Raw genomic sequence first — 16,431 nt, forward strand, 5'->3', positions numbered from 1 at the left:
CCCCCACCGCCGCTGCCGCCACCGCCACCGCCCCCGCCACCTTTGCTACCGCCGCCAGCAGCTTTCTTCCTCCTTTCCTCTTTCTTGGAGTCCCGCTTGTCCGAACCCCCTCCTGAAACACCCATGGAAGCCAAGTCTTTCTTTGTAAGCTCTGAGAACAATGCGGGCGCCTTAAGAGAATCCTGTCGGAAAGTCAAAACAATGTAACCATTGTAGCATCGTCCGAATAATTCCTTCATCATAGATAGATAGATAGATAGAAAAGATAGAAAACTTTATTTCATCACGGTACTTTTGCTCAAAAATTTACAATTCTTGCTCTTCACAAAAGCCGTGCAACTAAGTAAGAAAAGGTAAAATACATTTATACATCTAAAATACGATCAATGTTTAATTTGTACAATAATAAAGTGGCTAGTTTAGATATCAATACTGAGGTCGAGAGATTTCAGTTGATGGATAGATAGATAGATAGAAAAATAAAAATTACTAATAACTCCTAAATGACAAGTCAAAAACTAATTATTAGAAAACTATTTAAAATTCTATATTAGGTATTTGTGTTGAAATATAAAATATGAATATACATGTAAGTGGGATAACACCACAGCCTGGAATATTTCAACATATGTAAGACTATTACTTGTTCTGTTCGTACAAAGCTTTGGCATATTAAAATGGCGCCGTCGTCTTAGATTATAGCGCGAGTTGTCATAGACTGGTAGAAGGAGCGCTTTCAGTTTATGATTTGGATCACTGATAATGTTATCAAAAAAATTGTACATAGTACGTATCCGATCGATCACAATAACTGAATTGAAGTTACCACATCCAGTACGAGATTTGCACCCCCATCCCACCCCCACCGAAAAAAGGCTTAGGTGTATAATTCGTGCTCTTTTAGAGCGAGTTTCAATTGAGTGTCGTAAAACCAAAACCAAAGTAATAACTTTGGCCAATCAAAAAGGACGGAGACAATCCATTAAACCAAACAAGACTCGAAGTAATTACACATAGCCGACACAAAATGCGGGAAAATGTGCACGCGCAAGCCACGGTTGGTTTTGCTTTCACTTCTGATTGGTTGAAAAAATGGCGCGAGAACTTTCAACCAATAACTGAGTGAAGTAAATGCAAAACCAAATTAATTCGCTAATTACTTTCGACACTGAATTGAAAACCGCTCTAACTGTACAGGTACTTTTAGTAATGAGTTTTCTTTATACATATTTATTCGAGCTTACAGTAAGGCCGGCAACCATTCCGTAAGTTTAGATGTCCCCATGCACACTAAAAGAGATTTGACTGGGTGAAACGAGCTACGTAAATGTTTGGATATCCCAGAGTTTCAAAGTTAGTAATAATCCTTTGGCCTTCATCTTGAGAGGTCATTGACGAATAGCGACATATGCACACAACGACCGAGTGAAAACATTTTCCCACTATACACCAGCTGCTAAGCTGGGGTAATTTAAGAAATATGACACACACTACGTGTATTTTATAACTTTCGAGCATTCTCCTAAACGAACGATACGAAATAAAATAAATGATAAAGTAAACGAAGGGCGAAAGATAGAAGTGATCTTTGCACTTGTCTGCACAAGTTAAGCACTTGTCTCTTGTATTAATTATTTAAGTGTCTAGTCGTTCTAGCGCTGGAGCACAAATTGGGGACACTGTAAACTGAAATTAACAAGTTAACGCAAATCAACTCAAATGTTGGTTTTTGAGGAGAGGGGAAACCGGCGTACCCGGAGAAAACCTCTCGGTGCAGAGTAGAGAACCAACAAACTCAACCCACATATGACGCCGAGTCAGGGAATCGAACCCGGGCCACATTGGTGGGAGGCGAGTGCTCTCACCCCTGCACCATTCCTGCATCCCATATAGGCACCCTGCATCCCACATAGGCACCCTGAATCCCATATAGGCACCCTGCATCCCATCTAGGCACCCTGCATCCCACATAGGCATCGTGAATCCCATATAGGCACCCTGCAACCCATATAGGCACCCTGCATCCCACAAAGGCACCCTGAATCCCATATAGGCACCCTGCAACCCATATAGGCACCCTGCATCCCATATAGGCACCCTGCATCCCACATAGGCATCGTGAATCCCATATAGGCACCCTGCAACCCATATAGGCACCCTGCATCCCATATAGGCACCCTGCATCCCACAAAGGCACCCTGAATCCCATATAGGCACCCTGCATCCCATATAGGCACCCTGCATCCCATATAGGCACCCTGCATCCCACAAAGGCACCCTGCATCCCATATAGGCACCCTGCATCCCACAAAGGCACCCTGAATCCCATATAGGCACCCTGCAACCCATATAGGCACCCTGCATCCCATATAGGCACCCTGCATCCCACATAGGCATCGTGAATCCCATATAGGCACCCTGCAACCCATATAGGTACCCTGCATCCCATATAGGCACCCTGCATCCCACAAAGGCACCCTGCATCCCATATAGGCACCCTGCATCCCATATAGGCACCCTGCATCCCATATAGGCACCCTGCATCCCACAAAGGCACCCTGAATCCCATATAGGCACCCTGCAACCCATATAGGCACCCTGCAACCCATATAGGCACCCTGCATCCCATATAGGCACCCTGCATCCCACAAAGGCACCCTGAATCCCATATAGGCACCCTGCAACCCATATAGGCACCCTGCATCCCATATAGGCACCCTGCATCCCACATAGGCATCGTGAATCCCATATAGGCACCCTGCATCCCATATAGGCACCCTGCATCCCATATAGGCACCCTGCATCCCACAAAGGCACCCTGCATCCCATATAGGCACCTGAAAAATTCAGGCAGCTTCAACGGGATTCGAACCCATTCAATCTGCGATGCCGGCGGAGGGTATAAAGTGCAGGTTGCAGGTTATTGTTTTACCATAACTGAAACACCCCAAACCATTTACTAAAGCACAGTGTTTGGGCCTACTGTTGGGTTGTTGTTTCAGCTATGGTGAAACAGTGACCTGCAACCTGCAGTTTACACCCTCCACGATGCTGGTGCAATGCTCTATCAATTGACCTAAGAGGCCACTCAGCTGGGAGCAGGTCAATTTGTTGGGCTCATCTGTTCCCGTGAAAGGACTGATGAATGAAATCAAAACAAATGTGTATATTTGCAGTGTGGGTTATATAAGAAAGATTGAGGACAATTTGCTTAAATTGTCGAGCTTAGTGCGAAGATTACTTCTATCTTTCTTACAATTATATGCTGCACTTAAAATATACACACTTAAACTAAGGGCTTTGGGAAAGACGTCGAGACTAGGAGTGTGCGTTTTGAATTTTGTTATGCTTCTAATCCCTCAAGTTCGCGCAATATTAAAACTGTATCTGTTCCTGAGTTATTTTCAGTCATAGCAAGAAGAAAAGACAATAGCTGGTGGTAAATACGGGAGCAACCTTTTTGGCATCTTTTCAAGCATACAACTATTTTGGCGCAGTTAGTTCGACAAAAACGTAACGCAATTTTACGAAATGTCCAAAACAAACCATACTACATTATACTAACCGTCCTAGCCTTGTCTTGCATCAGTTGTTGGAAAGGATCTTTACAATTTTGAAGAAACTGTTCGCTGACCACGATTCTGTCACAAAGTACATGGGCTGATGAACGACCAGAAGTTTTCAAGCAAATCTGTAACAGCTGACCTGCATCTTCTGGAGTAAAAGGTGAGGGAAGAAGAGGCTACAAGGAAAAAAGCATCGATCAGAATTACATGAAAGATTACCGTTGCAGTCACCTCGCGCTAAGCTGCCCTATCTACAGTTGCTAGCAGGGTTGGGCAAATGTTGAGGGGTGATTTGGGCCAGTAATACAATATTAATCAATAGTTAAATTTACTTAGGTGTAGGGGTGTAACGATTAATCGAATTCTCGATTAATCGCGATTATGACCGTTCGGTTCGATTGACGATTATTTGATTCCACGTTTCGATTTTGGTTCGATTTTTTGCATACCTTTCCAAAAGTGCCCTCAGTGAGTCATTATATTGTAAACTTAGAATCTAGATCTCAATAAGACGTGCGTTTTTCATTGACAATCGATCAAAGACGCTAACTTGCAGTTCTTGCGCCATGTTGCTTGGTAAAAATGTTGCCCCTCTACCACCCTTTGAGAATTTCCAATAAGGCAAACCATGTGCGTGTTCATTGTCACGTTCTCAAACATGGCGACGAATGACCAAGCGATTGTGAATCCGCCTACTTCTTTTCGATCCGCAGTGTAGAAATATTATGGTTTTCCGACTGAAGACGGAACAACAGACAAGTCTAAAACTATCTGCAAAATTTGCTTCGCAACTTTCAAGTATTGTGCCGGTTCGACCTCAAGCATGAGCGCACACTTAAAAAGTCAACACAGCATTGATGAAAAGTCAGAAGTGTTGCAGTCAAAGACGGCAAAAACTTCGCCGGGTACCAAAAACATTACTGAAACTGGACAGTCAAAAATTCAGGATGTTCTGGAGAATAAGTTGCCGCGGTCGGGCAACAGAGCAACGGCAACAACGAAGTCTATTGGAGTTTTCATTGCAAACGACATTGAGAGTTTAGGGTTGTATGTTGTTTACATTATGTATCATCTTGCAAGAATTAAAAATCATTAATATTTTGCATAATCGAATCGAAATAATCGAAACCGAAAGGCAATAATCGAAATCGAATCGAATCGAAAGGAACATGAATCGTTACACCCCTACTTAGGTGATTAATGAAAATTCTCTGTGCTGATTGGTTTGCACTTGAGGGCCCGGTTGTTCGAAAGCCGATTAACTTAATCCAGGATTAGCGTAAAATTTTGTTTCAAGCCTTTAAACTTTTTGGTGAAAGTTCCTTTTGCTTATTTTGTTTTTCAAGATTGACATCTTCTAATGTAAAATGTTCCGCAAAATCGACTTTCAACAGCCGGACCGAGGTGACTATTATGCGATAATCACCTAAGAGGTTTTTTCAAAATGGCCGCAAGCCGTCTTGTCAAGGTGACAGACAAAGAAATTAGTTGTTTCACAGAAAATGCATTTTTTTCAAATAATCATCTACGTAATCACACCGTATTACACGTATTACACTGAGCGACCTCTGGCTCGGTGAATATCAGTGATCAGTATAATTTTCAGCGGTGAATATAAAAATTCGTTGCTTTGAGCGAGTTTCAATCGAGTGTCGTAAGACTAAAACCAAAGTAATTACTTTGGCCAATCAAAAAGGACGGAGGCAATCCAGTAAACCAATCAAAAACTCGAAGTAATTACACTTAGCCGACAAAAAGCGCGGGAAAACGTGCACGCGTGAACCACGATTTGTTTTACTTCTGATTGGATAAAAAAGTGGCGCGAATTCTATAAGCCAATCGCGTAGCGTAGATGCAAAACCAATCACCTTTCGACACTCAAATGAAAACTCTATTCAACACGTTACCCGCTGAATATAACATTTTGGAGGCGCGGCTGCTAATCTAAGAAAGCACTTTTCGAGCTTTTTATCGTGTTTTAGCACGTTGCTTTGCACTTTCTTGATATTCGCTCCTGAAAATTATATTAAAACAACTACGTCTCGGTAAATATTCACCAATATTCACTTCGCCTTCGGCGAATAATTGTTAAATAAAAACCTGATATTCACCTCACCTTCGGTGAATTTAGCAAATCGAAAGTGGTTCAGCGTTGTCTGTGCTCTTATCGACAACGACATTCGTCATCACAGTGGTAAAAATGTTGTGGACTCACGAGGCGCAGTCTCCCCAATTAGTAGAGCACTTGTGCTCAGCTAAATCGCCTTGTGACTTAAATAGTTATTATCATCATCATCATCATAAAAAACATCATTAAAACAAGTTTGAGGCTGATGACACACTCCCTTCTATTTCTATTTAGTAATTAAGCTTGAGGCAGGTGGTATTCTTTCTCGTCTTGACATAATAACCACTAGAGCTTTACAGAGTTTTAAACTATATTATTAAATTTTCAACCTTGGTCGATGCATTTCTCGTGCTCTGATTGGTTCACTCAATCTCGGTTATCAGCTCATATACTTTAGTTTGACCTTACATGGTAAACGATTACGCTAAGCGTTGCCAAGCTAAAAGTTTTTTTCGCCGGAAAGCGAAATTTCCCTCTGAATAAATTTCAAAAAACGTTTTTGAAGAAAAGTTTGGATCAATTCCGGTGTTTAGAAGTATGCAAAAAGGTAAGAAATGTTTTTGTGATAAGCCTGCGTCTGTCTGACCACAAGGTATTACACAACATCGCATCTTCATCAAGTTTTTTCGATTTCGCTCAGATTTTTTCGCTCGTATTTCGTACTTTCTAAACTTTTGGAGTTTAAGGAACTTAATAAAACAAAAATTATTCCATTCTCCCTTGGATATGAGACTGGTTATAGCCAACGAGTCTACGCGCCTCGTTGGCTATTTATCATCTCATATCCAACGCGCGCTGATGGAATAATTGTTAGGTATTTCAGGATAAATCATGAATGTAGTTTTCATACTTAATGTGGCACCACTCACTAATATGTCGACCCATTCTCCACTGGACAGAGCCTCATCTATGGTTGCTTCCACTTGATCAACTAAGGATTGCCCAATGCAACAGGTTGGAAGAAACTTAACTTGCAGCTTGTGAAATCTCCTCTTCAGAAATTGCTGGCCATCAGTGATGCCAAGCCGCGAAAGAGCATCATATTCTGAGTTGTGGAAAGAAACATCAATTTCAGATATTGCTGTAACGTTACAATGTACTATACAAAATTCTGTACATGCTGGACCTGTCAGATAAGTTTTTTAAGCACTTAATTGGAATGCAGCCCTACCTGACATTCAAGCCCATTTTTTCCGTTAATTGTTTATTGGATACGAGAGAGTACAATAAGCTTGATGACCTTTGAACTTTAATTTTTAAATATACATAATGACCAGACAAAGTGATTATCCCTGGAACATCTGTACGGACAAATTTAAACACAAGGTCCCTTGTATTGAAACAGGGACAATTACAGTGACCAGACAAACTTCTGAAAACTGTGAATAAAATTTGAAAGTAAAGTTCTCACCCTCTCCATCATCATTAGGAAAAATACTTTTTCTCTTTAAATTCGGAAAGAATTTTCAGTACACGCAAACTTCAATGCCAGGAATTGCTTAAAAGCCTGGCTGAAGTTATTCCCAAAATAAACCTTTGTTCATAGGGCAAATAGTAATCCAGCAGGACGAGATTCAGTCTCATTTATACATGTAGATACACGAATCGGATATTCTCTCTTGGACAAACTTATGGCCACAATCTTTAAACTTTGCTGGATAACGTTTCTTTGTGTAAAACTGAAAGAAAAAAGGGTGGATGAAACTATTATTACATGTATGTCTGTGCATAGATCATCAATGCCAGAATCTATTTTTCATTGTCCAGGTTCGTTCCAGATGAATTCCAAATCACTGTTGCTTAACTGACAGTCAACCAATAACATCACCAATCACATCAACAAGCATAGTATTTATACCATCTCCTGATGTTACACAAATCACTTGACTCTGAACATGACTTCCCCTCAGGTTGTCAAAACCTCAGTCAACGTTATGGTTATAAGTTTTAACAGTCCTTTCGAGTACTTATCTAACTTGGCAATCATACATCAATTATTGATAATAATGATCTACATCCCTTGGGTAAATTTAGCCACTATAAATGAATTTAAACCCCTTTTGTAAAGTTAAATATATCTTACCAATATATCCATTCTGTTTAAAGAAGTCATCAATCCAAGATGCCTGAGTTTTGGAATAAATATCGGGAACAAACACTGCTTTGTCCAGCCTCCCCTGAATACTGCCAGATATACGTCCTTCAAAACACAACTGATCAATGTTGGCTACAACAGAAAAAATACAGTTTATTGCCTTTTTCCCTGAATATGCAACCTCCTCCTTCAAGTTTACTTTCTAGTAGAGCAGTTTCCCACACAATACTGCAATAGTCAAAATATGGTGGCACTTGTAAAGACATTATACAGTAAGTACATATATATATCAGCAAACAAAAGGAATATATCAGCTCCCCTCCACAAGTTTTCCATTTCTTCTTGTCCCCACTATTACAAAACATTGCTATGCACAAGTGCAAGATCTTTCCAACACGTCCAGTAAGTTAAAGGTCATGTATGTCAGATTATATAAAACCAGAACTTACCATACAAAAGCTTTTCATGAAAAGCATACTGAGCCAACAGAGTAGACATAGGGGTAGGTCTAGAACAAAATAAAAAGTATGCTGTGAATATAATTGATTATTAAGGCGCATAGTTGTGATGTCAAGAATACATGGCACTTAATACCGTAAAGACTCGCAGATAAGCCGCACCTTTTTTACAAAAATTTGCAATCAAAATCGTAGGTGCGGCTTATCTGCGAGACCATTTGGGAAAGGTGTGGTGAATTTCGGTGTCCAGTCTTCCATCGTCCGATATTATGCTTGGTTACACAGCTTCGCACAGTGCATGCAAGAAAACAACAAATTTATGCGCAAAATTCTTTGGAAAAACTGCCTTGAATGGAGAAATACCTGTGAACAAATACCAGAATAATATCAATCATATGTCATAAGTGGTGGGCATGATGTTTATTCTACTAAAGAGCTAAAATTACGGGTTAGACTTAAAAGTATTTTTCGATCCATTGTTGGTGAGTTTGCCTTCGATGAAGACAGAACACTTCATGGTCTCGACTTTGGATTTCTTTCGATTTTTTTTCATGAAAAACTTTTTTTCCAAAATTTGAGTTGCTAAACTCGGGGTGCGGCTTATCTGCGGGTGCGGCTTATCTGCGAGTCTTTACGGTACTTTATAGTACATGTATAGGTTATCACATGATTAAAGTGCAATTTGGTATTATGTAAATACTGGAAAGCGCAAGTAATTTTTTCAGACTAACAAAATTACATGGGCCCATAGGGTGAGTGCAATTTGTAGTCTGATAATTATTTTACTACAAGAAATCATGTGATGACTGAATGGCTGATTTAGGCTAAGTGAAACTTGAGCCAATGCAGTCAGCGGAGGTTCGCGGCCGCCATGCACGGGGGTTCGTATTTACAGGGTTTGTTGCAGGGGCCTTTGTATTGCGTTTTCGTTCGCTGTTTTCCTGCCTTGCTTGCCAAAGTTGAGTGCCATTTGTGCTTTCCTATCGGAGTCATGACTTCACGCCAGACGAATACTAGTCAAGAAGCGGCTTTGTTTGGAATTCCCTTGTCTGTGGCTGCAAGGAACTACACTTCAACAAGCAATACGTAGTCTTCTGCGAGCCACGCACTGGTACCGAGCATGGCCACCTCAAGCAGACCATCTTCTGGACTAACTGTTCCTTTTTCACTGGTCCAGTCTCATTTTGCTGCTTCGCAGGCACAACCGGTGTGGTCTAGTGCCACTGTTTCAGTCCCCTCAGCTTCACTTGCCACTTCTGGGGCTGTTCCCACTGCCCTGAGCTGCTTGACAAGGTAGACCACTTCCTTTTGGAGTTCCATCTTTCGTTTCTACATTTGCTCCGCCTTTAATGTCAACGGCCTCGTCATCGGCCTCTCATCCCAAGGTGTTGCCTGTAGCACAAGCAATGCTGTGATTTTTCTTGCGGACCAACCGTTTGTAGTGGGCCCGGGCTTTTCGCCAGTTCCCGCAAAACTGGTGAACCACATTTTAGCAGGCAAGTACATTGACCTCTCTCAGTTGCTGGCTGCCAATCTTCCATGCAGGTGGTTCTTCACTCCAAGGCCGCCCATCTGATTCTATGGAACCGGCGACTTCCAGCTTGTCGCAGATCGCCTGCATGTCCTGAAACAAGGGTCTTTGGAGTGTCACCTGGAGAAACCCTCGAGGTCCGATGACAAGCAAAGATCGAGTTCACCATCTGCCATTAACAAGTCTCGTCGCCAGAAATTGCATGGGCGGATTTCGTTCCCAGCTGAAGTTGAAGAAGCTTGTTGTTCTAAAGTTGACATTGACTTTAGTTCGGTTACCATAGATTTTGATTGTCTGGTCGTTATGTTGTTACATATTCTTCTAGTAGATGTATATTGTGATTTTATTTGTGTATTTTTCTTATTATTGCCATTATTATGCCTAGTTATGGCTGTCACCTTGTTTCCTTGGTGTGCTTTTTTTTGCCCCAGGTTACGAATCCTCATTCCAATTTGCATCTTTTGCATTCCTCTTCCAGTGCCCGTTCCTTCTCCTCCAGTCTCTGTTGTCAGTCCATGTATTTGCCTGTGAGTTGGCCAGTCATCCTGACCAGTCTGCTGTCAGGTTTGTTTTGGATGGTCTCCTTAATGGCTTTGGGCTTGGTTTTAATCATTCTCGGAAGCTTAAGTCCACCAAAAAGAATAAGCCCTCAGCCAATCAGCATGCTGAGGTTATTGATCAGTACTTGCCCAGTGAAGTGTCTTTCCGATGGGTACTTGCCCCCTTTCCGTCCCCACCTTTACCCAACCTCCACATGAGTAGCTTTGGGGTGATTCCAAAATGGGGGAAACCAGGGAAATGGAGGCTCATTGTTGATTTGTCATCTCCGGGGGGCTAAGCATCAATGATGGCATCAACCCCAAAGATTTTTCCTTACAGTACATTCACCCTTGTCACACGGCGGCCATATTGTCCCAGGAGACCAAAAAAGCTTTGTTTTACCATGCCAAGCCTCACCCCCATGGTTTCCACTGCGAGGCTTGGCGTGGTAAAACAAAGCTTTTTTGGTCTGCCGGGACAATATGGCGTGTGACAAGGGCAAATTACGGTTGATCAGATTATCTCTATGGTCTCCAAGTTTGGTCGTGGGGCTCTGATGAAAAAATTTGACGTCAAGGCCGCTTATCGCAACATTGCACTGCATCCCTCTGATCGCTATCTTCAGGGCATGCGTTGGCGGAATCAGTTCTATGTAGACTTAGCCCTTTCCTTTGGTCTCCGCTCAGCCCCCCATATCTTCAATTCAGTGGCGGATATGGTAGAATGGACCCTCATCAATAGGCCAGTTTCATATTCTAATGGTTGGACTGGATCTAGCATGAAATGGAGGCTAATGCGGGCAAATTAATTTGCATTTGAAAAGATTTTCCCGCATTAGCCTCCATTTCATGCTAGATCCAGTCAAGCTGGGAGAATTCAAAAAAGGTCTATTCCCATGATGTCCCTGATTTGCTGCATTATTTAGATGACTTTATTACAGCCAGCCCTCCCAATTCTTACCAATGCGCTCATAATTTGAACACATTGGTTACTGTTAGCAAGTCTTTCTTCATCCCGATAAGTGTCTAGGGCCTTCGTCGGTTCTTGTGGTACTAGATATCAAACTTGATTCCAATGAACAGGTCGTGCACCTCCCTGCAGACAAGTTTTTGGCATTGCTTCTTGGCAGTCCAGTCGCTGGTGCACCAGGAATCAATTGGAATCCCTCATTGGTCATCTTCATCATGCTGCTAAGGTGGCCTGGCCTAGAGGTGACTTCTGATGCTTCAGGCTCCCTAGGTTTTGGTGCCCTTTTCCTTCATTCTTCTTCTTCTTCTTCTCCTTCTTCTTCTTCTTCTTCTTCTTCTTCTTTTTAATGGGTCTTGGGTTTCATCCCAAGTGTCCCAATCAATTGCTTATAAAGAATTGTTTCCTGTGATTTTAGCTGCTCGCATCTGGGGTCCTCAGTGGTCCAGGAGTCACATGTTGTTTCAAAGTGTCAACGAAGCTGTCGTTCACATCTTGAATTCCCGAACAGCAAAGATCCCTTGTTTGATGTGTTTGCTGCACCATCTTGCTTCAGCTGCAGGTTTTAATTTCTCCTTTGCATCATGTTTCGGGTGTCTCTAACTGTATTGCTGATGCCTTGTCCCACTTTCATTGGCAGGAGTTCAGGCAGCTTGCTCTGGAAGCTCAGCTGTTACCAGTGCCTGACCCACATCAGCTCTTGGAGGAATTGACTGTTCTGTCCTAGAACAGCAGTGCCAATATTTCCTGGTCCACAGCTTGGCTGCTTCTACCCACAAGTCCTATGCTGCTGACAAAAGAAGTTCATCAATTTTTTTACTCAGCTGGGAAAATTGCATTCCAGTGGTTATCCCTGCCCCGCTGACAAATGGACACTGTGTCTTTTTGTGACTTTTTTGGCTGGGTCTCTTCAGCACCCTTCCATAAAGGTCTGTCGGCTGTGCCCTCTCTACACATTGAAGAGGGTCTCCCAGATCCTCTCCTTAATTGCCTTCGGTTACAGCGAGTGGTTAGGGGAATTAAGCGCTCTCGGGGCTCCTCTTCATACTCACTCCTACCGATCACAGATGGGCTTATGATGGTTATCTTTAAGTTCCTAGACCTATCTGTTCCCGTCCACTGTACGTTCTGGGCAGCACGCAACCTTGGATACTAAATGGCTTCCTGCAATCGGCCAAGTTCACAGTTCCTAACCTCGCAACCTTTGGGTGTTCAGGATATACATTTAGCAGTGGACTCGCACACCAATCCTTCATGCTTACGCATTAGGATAAAAGCTCCCTAGACTGACCCTTTTCACAATGGTTGTTTTATTCATATCGGAAAGGGTCGTTGCCCCCTGTGCACTCTTCAAGCAGTTATGTTGTATTTGTCCATTAGGGAAAATTCAGGAGGCCCCTTATTCCTGCTCCAGGATGGCCGGCTCTTGTCTCGAGCCAGTTGGATTCGGCAAATTATGGTGGCGGCTGGCATTCCTGGCAACTTTTCCAGCCATAGCTTCTGCATTGGCGCAGCGACGGTCACAGCTCACAAAGGCATCCCCGACCATTTAATCCAGGCATGAGGACGTTGGACCAGCAACCCTGAGAGAGGCAACCACCCAAACCTAAATGGCCCCACAAAGGATAGTCCGACCTAAGTAGAGCAATCCTAGAGCAAGCATCTGCAGAGCGCCACATCCGAGAGGTACGAACAAGCAGGAGAATCTGCATGAGTGGCTAGGCCAAGACCTGCATGCACATGACAAATGTGCTAGGCCTGGCAGCACTGTCCGCAGATCCCCAAGGCGAGATCCAGGGAGCCCAGCGAAACCCCTCTACATCCTTGTGACAGCGTTCAAGAAATCAACTGACCCGAAAGGCACGCCAGGGCTGGTAGGCATTGCCATGGATACTTGCATGCTTGGCTTGCATCACGCACGGCTCCACCTCACCCAAGGCACCTTCCCAAAGCTCATCTATCGGCAATAAGTTTAATGTGGCTGAATTAAATTTAGGCGAACTTAAACTTGGAGGCACGGTTTGTGCGCCATGCACGGGTGTTCGTATTTAGAGGCTTTGTTGCAGGGGTCCTTGTAGTGGGTTCCAGCTATGTTGTCCTTCGCTGTCTGCCTGCCTTGCTAATGAATGAAGGGGTAGTTTCTAAAGAAACTGTGGTGCTGCGTCGGTGGGGAAGTAGTATACAAAAATTTGGTTTTATCAACGGAGTTGATAATGTAAATTGGCCACCGTACAGAGATTCTAAAAGCTGACGTTTCGAGCGTTAGCCCTTCGTCAGAGCGAATCGAGGGATTATGGGTTACGTGTAGTTTTTATAGTGGAGTAGGAGCTACGCTATTGGTGGTAACATGGCAACGTGAAAAATAGGAATATATTAGTTAAATGAAAAGCGTTCGTTAATACCGTGAGGATTAAGGGTGCCGATTTGAAAGATGAATTTTTGTTCCAGATTCTTGCGGCTTTCCGTCGTACCTAGATGTAGGGAAAGACCGCAGATAGCCATGTGTTTTTTGGAGTGGTTAGGCAGATTAAAATGGCGAGCGACTGGCTTGGATGCATCCTTGTCATTCTTCTCAACATCACGAAGGTGTTCGCGGAATCGGTCACCTAGTCGTCTACCTGTTTCACCAATGTATAATTTATTGCATAACGTGCAGGTTATGCAATAAATGACATTTGCGGAGGTACATGTGAAACGATCGGTGATCTTAACAGATCGCTTAGGTCCCGATATCTTGCTAGTGTTAACAATGAAAAGACAAGTTTTGCATCGTGAGCGCGCGCATTTGAAAGTGCCGGGTTGCTCGTAAGTTTTGAGCGCGCTTCTAACTAAAAAGTTGCCTACGTTTTTGTCGCGTTTGAATGAAATAAGTGGAGGTTGCGAAAAGATTCTACCAGTCTCGGGATCATTTTGGAGTAATTTAAAATTACTAAGAATGATGCTTTTGACTGCGTGATTATGAGGATGGAAAGTGAGGGTGAATGGAATTCTGTCATTCTTATCTTTTTGTGACGTTTGTAGTGATGACTGTCGATCAAATTGTTGGGCGCGATGATGGCCCGCTTTGACCACAGAGACAGGATAGCCACGTTTTTCGAAGAACTGGCACATCTCCTCTGATTTGCTGGAAAAATCGGAGTCATCACTACATAGACGTCGAAGTCTAAGAAATTGAGAATAAGGGATGGAGTTCTTGACATGTGATGGATGTGACGATGAATACAACAAATAACTGTGTGAATCAGTAGGTTTGTAGTGCACACTAGTACATAGCACGTTGCCTCTAATAGAAACGTTGATATCTAGAAAAGCCAATGAAGTTTCCGAAATTTCCCAGGTATATTTAAGAGCCGGATGAAAAGAGTTGACGGAGGTTATAAATTGATCGAGTTCTTCTCTGCTGGATGAAATAGCGCCGATGCAGTCGTCGATGTAACGGCCGTAGAGTTCAGGTTTGGGGCCGTTGTACTGACTAAAAAATTGGTGTTCAACATATCCTACAAAAAGATTGGCATAGCTAGGTCCCATTCTTGTGCCCATCGCTACACCATTGATTTGTTTGTAATAGTTGCCGGCGAATGAAAAACAATTAAGCGTTAAAACTAGTTCGGCAAGGCGGAGGAGCGTTTCCGAGCTAGGTTCTTTGACAGTGCGTTGATCGAAAAAGTGTTTAAGTGCTTGAAGACCTTCGCTATTAGGAATGACTGTGTATAGAGATGTAATGTCCATGGTGAAAATAAGTTTGTCTTGGCCGGAGAAATTGAAATCGCGGAAAATTTGTAGTGCGTGTGTACTGTCTTTAATGTATGATGGCAAAGATTTGACGATAGGCGTCATAATCCTGTCTAAGTAGCTAGAAATGAGTTCGGTGGGGCAACTACAGGCAGAAACGATAGGGCGACCTGGGTTGTTGGGTTTGTGAATTTTAGGCAAGAAGTAAATGCACGAAGTTCTAGGGGTGTTGATGATGAGATTAGTGGCAGTGTCCGGTAATTCTTGATTAACTATAAGATTTTGAATGGTGTCTTTGACAAGTTTTTGATTGTTGGAAGTGAGATCTTTAGGGATTTTGGCATAAAACGAGGTATCCGAAAGTTGCCGCAAAGCTTCTTTTGGTAAAGGTCGGACCGCCAAACAACTACCGCGCCGCCTTTGTCGGCCGATTTGACAACTATGTCGTTGCGTTTACTAAGATTTTTAAGCGCCGCCCACTCTTCCGAGGAAAGGTTGGAAAATTTAGTGTTGCGATTGAATTTAAGTTTGTGAATGTCGTGACGGCATTTTTTGGTGAAAAAATCTAAAGAGGCAAATTGTCCCTCTGGGGGAGTCCATTTGGATTTGCGAACTAGAAGTGTTTCAAAAATATCTTTATTAGAAGTGTCCGAATCATGCTCTTTGTCGTGAAAAAAGGCTTTTAACTGAACGCGGCGAAGGAATTTTTCGACATCTTGCTTAATAGAAAATTCGTTGGTGCGTTTGGTAATAGGGACAAAATTTAGGCCCTTACTGAGAACAGATTTCTCTGAGTCAGTAAGCGGAAGATTTTCTGGAATTGTAATTACGGTATTATGGCTATGCAATGTAGTGTCGTCGGTAATTTGCGGACCTATTAATTGTTGAAGTTTTAGAGTCTTGGTTTGGTGTAAATGGTCAAACAGTCCAGAATTAAGTTGTCGGATTTTAGCGCGAATCGATTGTACTAAAATTGCTGGACAGATTTTGGAAAGTTCGGAGCAACAATGAAGAATTTGTTTGTCAAGTGCGATTCGTTTTTGGCACATAGCTCTAATTGTAATCCTCATAATATTACGTGAAAAAGAATTTTGCGCACATCGAATTTGGTGAAGATACTGATTTGAGTGAGAGAATGTAGCCGGATGAAAGTTCGAGCGAAAACCTTTAGGAATGACTTTAGAATTGAGGCAACGGCCGATGAAGTTGATGTGACTACAAAACCTAGTTTTGGCGAAAATGAGAGTGGCTAAACGGAAAGCTAAGTTACTGCTAAGTGTGGGAAAAGGAAAAAGATAACTTACGATTTCCTGGCGTAGCTCCTTGGTGAGTTTCTTCAAGCTTGGCATCGTCGTCTTGGGTCTCCTGTTAGAAATCTGTGGATTAAAAAAATACTAGAACAACAAGGTTAGTGG

The 16,431-nt window shown here is 42.6% G+C and overlaps 1 protein-coding gene across 2 annotated transcripts in view; it reads right to left on the reverse strand.

Annotated features, from left to right (window-relative positions):
* The window catches only part of LOC138052494 (E3 UFM1-protein ligase 1 homolog), a 43,255-nt gene that overhangs the window by 9,378 nt on the left and 17,446 nt on the right, over positions 1-16,431 (reverse strand). The window contains exons 6-10 of one of the 2 annotated variants that reach the window (XM_068899016.1): positions 8,239-8,297; positions 7,778-7,921; positions 6,564-6,739; positions 3,566-3,742; positions 1-182 (exon numbers count right to left, since the gene is read on the reverse strand). The exon at positions 1-182 is cut by the window's left edge and continues 31 nt beyond it. In XM_068899016.1, the coding sequence (XP_068755117.1) occupies positions 1-182; positions 3,566-3,742; positions 6,564-6,739; positions 7,778-7,921; positions 8,239-8,297 (738 nt within the window). The remainder of the gene's footprint in view (positions 183-3,565; positions 3,743-6,563; positions 6,740-7,777; positions 7,922-8,238; positions 8,298-16,431) is intronic. The other variant, XM_068899017.1, reaches the window with a different exon arrangement.

The sequence above is a fragment of the Montipora capricornis genome, chromosome 6 (genome assembly GCF_036669925.1).
Source record: "Montipora capricornis isolate CH-2021 chromosome 6, ASM3666992v2, whole genome shotgun sequence".
Taxonomy (NCBI): domain Eukaryota; kingdom Metazoa; phylum Cnidaria; class Anthozoa; order Scleractinia; family Acroporidae; genus Montipora; species Montipora capricornis.